At 36.5% G+C, this 4,866-nt stretch overlaps 1 protein-coding gene across 1 annotated transcript in view; it reads right to left on the bottom strand.

The window, feature by feature from the left end:
• LOC106883105 (alanine--tRNA ligase, cytoplasmic) overlaps positions 1–4,866 on the bottom strand; it is a 35,424-nt gene that overhangs the window by 12,989 nt on the left and 17,569 nt on the right. Inside the window, exons 12-13 of the mRNA XM_014934002.2 lie at positions 2,883–3,027; positions 1,744–1,910 (exon numbers count right to left, since the gene is read on the bottom strand). Of these exons, the coding sequence (XP_014789488.1) occupies positions 1,744–1,910; positions 2,883–3,027 (312 nt within the window). The remainder of the gene's footprint in view (positions 1–1,743; positions 1,911–2,882; positions 3,028–4,866) is intronic.

The following is a 4,866-nucleotide window of genomic DNA, read 5'->3' as shown; positions in this document are numbered from 1 at the left end:
GAGCGTGGCCGTTGACAGTACCGCCTGACTGGCCTTCGTAGGATTTTCGAGCGAGATCGTTGCTAGTGCCCCTGGACTGGCTTGTGTGGGTGGCACATAAAAGACACCATTTCGAGCGTGGCCGTTGCCAGTATCGCCTGACTGGCCTTCGTGCAGGTGACACGTAAAAGCACCTACTACACTCTCTGAGTGGTTGGCGTTAGGAAGGGCATTCAGCTGTAGAAACTCTGCCAAATTTAGATTGGAGCCTGGTGTTGCCATCCGGTTTCACCAGTCCTCAGTCAAATCGTCCAACCCATGCTAGCATGGAAAGCGGACGTTAAACGATGATGATGATGAAGGTCTCATTGTGGGTGAAATAAGAGTGTAAACATTATTTCTATGCTATGGATGTCTGGAGAAAAGAGGTAGGGATCTCCTGATGAATTATTTCACAGGTTGTTGACCACTACTTGGAAGATATATTCAGCTTTCTATCACAGTCAATAGCACAGATCAGCTGCTATATAACACAGTCTTGAACTAGGCTAGCCCCATGGTAGACAGTCTAATTTTTAAATTTCTGAGCTTTAATTCATGATGCACCAGAGGTAGTCTTGTACTCTCAGTTGTTTAAAACAGCTCAGGATCCAGCACAAACTACATCATAATAGTCCTTTTTAGGCTCATGACAGACTTAATACATATAAAGAACAATTCAGTTTATAGTTTCAAGAATTCAACAAATAAATAAATTAAATGCCAGTTTCTTCCAGCATTACTTTAGATAACTGTTTAATTTCCATGACAACTTCTAAGTATTACACAGATCCATTTATATATTTCAAAATTATAGAGTTCTTAAGAAAGAATTTTAATAATGCTTAATTGTGAAACATCTATTCATTTAGAATGAAAAGTTCACTAAATTGTTGATAGGTAGCATTCATTTTTAGTCCTAAAATTTATGTAAATATTATAAACTATGTCCTTCAGAAATTTCAACTAAACACTTGTCTAAATTTCAAAGAGGTGTGCAATACAGGCAGATGACTTCTAGAATTTTTCCTATTTTTTAAATGTATCATTATTGTTATATCACAGAGTTTGTTATATTCTATTTTCTAAAAAATATTTAGGAAAATAACCATAACCATTTGTGCAGATACATCATGAAAGGTAAATTAACTGTAGTATTCATCCAGGGATAATATCTCATATGGATGCACTGTGGTTAGAAAGCCAAAACTATATCAGTAGCAGATGAAAATTGTCCAGCAGTGGTGGTGAGGAAGCCAGATGCACTTTCCTGCCTCTTTGGAATGTCAGTACCGTGTACCCACTACCAGCCACATGGAAAGTTTTTGTATAACTATTACCCTATTTCATTTACCAATATAACCAAACTGTAAAAGATTAAACATTTCAGAAGGACCTTATATTTATTTAGAATCAATACACTAGACACTCCTAGTTACACTATATTATCAATGTAATACAATTAAAAGCATAGTTTCTTATACATATGCAAGCTTCAGATATGGACTTAATGTATTATACCTTTTTCAAAAGCATTACTGATGAAAGTGAAGAAAATAAGCCAGAATGGAAATCAGATCATAGTATTTGTTCATAGGAAACATACATAAATTCTAGATTAGACTACAATGTGGCTTAAAAATTCTGTACCTCTATAAAGAAGAATATATCAACTGACGGAAAGGAATATTTAATAAGTTCCAAAGCCAAAGAAATATTTCATACCTCATTTTGTTTGGTCATGAATCCTTCATCATAAATCTGACCACCCTGCTCAGCATAGAAGTTTGTTGAATCTAGTAAGACACCACACTCAACACCAGCAGGCACTTTCTGAACAAAATCTTTACTAATGCGTAAAGCTACTATAGATCCAGTGTTTGTCTCAAAAACTGAAATGTAAATAAATAACACAGTTAACCCTTTTTGTTGCAATATTTCTGTCTTTGTTTCAATTAATTTTGAAAACAAAAATTTAGTAAAATGACTTTACTATTAAGTTGGGGTTTAGAACATAAATTAACATGAAAGTTTGATTAAAGGTTTTAGTTTAGATCACTCTAAAAGAAGAAGTTAGTACCAAATAACCAGGAGGAAGAAGACAGTATGAATCCGATTTTTCATGATACTACATTATAAAACTGAAATATGAAATGTAACTGAACAGATCAATTTAACAAAAGAAGGTGGGGTTTTAACAGTGGAGAACAGAAGTGAAGAACCTGCAAATGTGAAGTTGGAACCAGAACACAATGGGTGAGTAGTGGAAGGTTTGGTTTATTACAAGGGGGTGCTGAAAACTTCCTGGCTTTAAGGGTATCGCAAAAGGCCTGGTTGGAGGCCCAATTCTCCAAGTTCTTTTACAAGCCTTAGAAAAACTGAAGGACCACTGCACTAAGTGTGTGAATTTAAGAAGGGAATATGTTGAATAAAATCATAATTAACTGATCCTCCTGCACTTTCTTTTACCTAAAACCAGGAGCTTTTCAGCACCACCTCATACATAAAAGGGAAGCCAATACACATGCATACAAATAATTGAAAACAGAAGGTAAATGCACTTTAAAAGAATAACCCCTGCAGTGATAAACTTTATCATGGATGCTTTACTTGCTGGAACATTCAGTATATTTCACCAACAGTGAACTACAATTCAATCTTACAAACTTGAAGCAACCAAAATACTATACATAAGCATTTGCATAGACACACACTCACAAACACATTATCCAACCTCACCAGCTTTTATATGAAGATCTCATATGATAAATTTTCAAAATGAAATATAATTGCTATAAACAATGAAAAATGTACTTTAGAATACAATCATAATTCTGTTGAGAGTTAGTGATTAGGTTACTTGCCATAGTTCCCATTTTCATCAGCAGTATACTTATATTTTGGTAAATCATCAGTGAGAGGAACACCCTTAGTTTGAAGTTCATTCAAAGCATGCACATCGAGACTGACCATTTGTGTTGCAGTTCCACCGCCACCTTGGGATGCAAGCTATACAAGAAGAAATGCCAAAGGACATTTTAATATAAAAAGTAAAGCAAGTTATAACAAAGAAAACAACAGCAAGTCTAAAACCTAGGAAACTAGCTTTCACTAGTGCAACCATTATAGATAACATTTCATAGCTGCTAATTAAGTGATGCCGAATAAAAAATATGATTCACCAAGATAAACCTGGCATGAAAAATTAAATAGCATACCATGATTAACTCTTTAGCATTCAAACCAGCCATACATAGAGTTACTGACATGTAATTTTTGTACATAAGATAATGGTAAACACTATAACCCAATTGGCCATAGTAATATCACAGAAGACTGTCTATACATAGAGAATCTAAAGTTAATCAGTTTGGAAGACTCCACTATACAGCAGGCTAATGAACTAATCACCAATTTTACAGTATTACCACTTCTTGCAGCATTGAGTTGATCCAACTCTGATATTTTGCTTCATAGACTGAATCATTGAAAGTGTTTCTATTCTTTGTTACTTATTTCCCTTAAAATTTCCTACTGTGTTACCTACCTATTTGCCTAAATAGACAAAACCATTTTGGATCCTTCTGTGTTACCTGTTTGCTTAAATAGACTAAACCATTTTGGGTTCTTTTGTGTTACCTATTTACTTAAATAGACTAAACCATTTTGGGTCCTACTCTATGATACTTATGTATGAGATAAACTGGGCCACTTGTAGGTTCTGTAATATTTTGACCACTAATCTTTTAATATTTTGAGACTAATCTTCATTTGTTTTATTCCCTTAAAACCTTAAGCAAAGAGTAAATGATCTGAAATTTCAAAAACCTGGAAACTAATCTATATCTTCAGTGTGCATATCTCCAAGTTTTTTTACACCTTCATTATAAATTCACAACATAATTAAAGACACTTTTTAATACAGTTCTCTAAATTGCTTACAATAGATAGAATTGAGCCTCACAGAAGAGATGACAGAGGATTGAGGTGACTCGTGATAAGCTGTACTTGAGAAGACCTGCCCAGCAATGTAAAATCTATGTCTATGACCCCCTCCCTCTCTCACAACCCACTCAGGCTCACCACTGCTGTTTCCCCACTCCTTTTCATTCTCCCTCAAGTGTCCACCTAACTGTCTGCACACAATATGCTCTTATTAAATCCCATTCTTAGCTCTTTTTCTCTGTTCGAAATCTTATGAACTCACCTGCCTATCAACCCTCTCCAATCCCTGGTTCCCCCCACTATGTACACTACCCTGTAACTTAGGGGTATGGCCCCTGCCCTTTCTTTTACATCTTCACTATTTTTCTCTTCTATCTCTCTTCATCTGAGGAAGCTATGTCTCTCATCTAATGCAAGATACTTCTCTGTTCTTCAATACTACTCCTGACCAGTTGAGGGGTCTTGTCCAGCAACTTACTCGGTGACCTCACTGCTGCTAATGCCACATAAAAAGCACACAGTACACTCTGTAAAGTGGTTGGCATCAGGAAGTGTAACTAGCCATAGAAACCATGCCAAAACAGACAGCAGAGCTCGGTGTAGTCTTCTGACCTGCTTATTCCTGTCAAACTGCCCAACTCATGTCAGCATGGAAAACGAATGTTAAATCATCATCATCATCGTTTAACGTCCGCTTTCCATGCTAGCATGGGTTGGACGATTTGACTGAGGACTGGTGAAACCGGATGGCAACACCAGGCTCCAGTCTGATTTGGCAGAGTTTCTACAGCTGGATGCCCTTCCTAACGCCAACCACTCAGAGAGTGTAGTGGGTGCTTTTACGTGTCACCCGCACGAAAACGGCCACGCTCGAAATGGTGTCTTTTATGTGCCACCCGCACA

The sequence above is a fragment of the Octopus bimaculoides genome, chromosome 4 (assembly GCF_001194135.2).
Source record: "Octopus bimaculoides isolate UCB-OBI-ISO-001 chromosome 4, ASM119413v2, whole genome shotgun sequence".
Taxonomy (NCBI): Eukaryota; Metazoa; Mollusca; class Cephalopoda; order Octopoda; family Octopodidae; genus Octopus; species Octopus bimaculoides.
The sequence above is the reverse complement of the archived record's forward strand: the minus strand, read 5'-3'. Positions and strand labels throughout refer to the sequence as shown.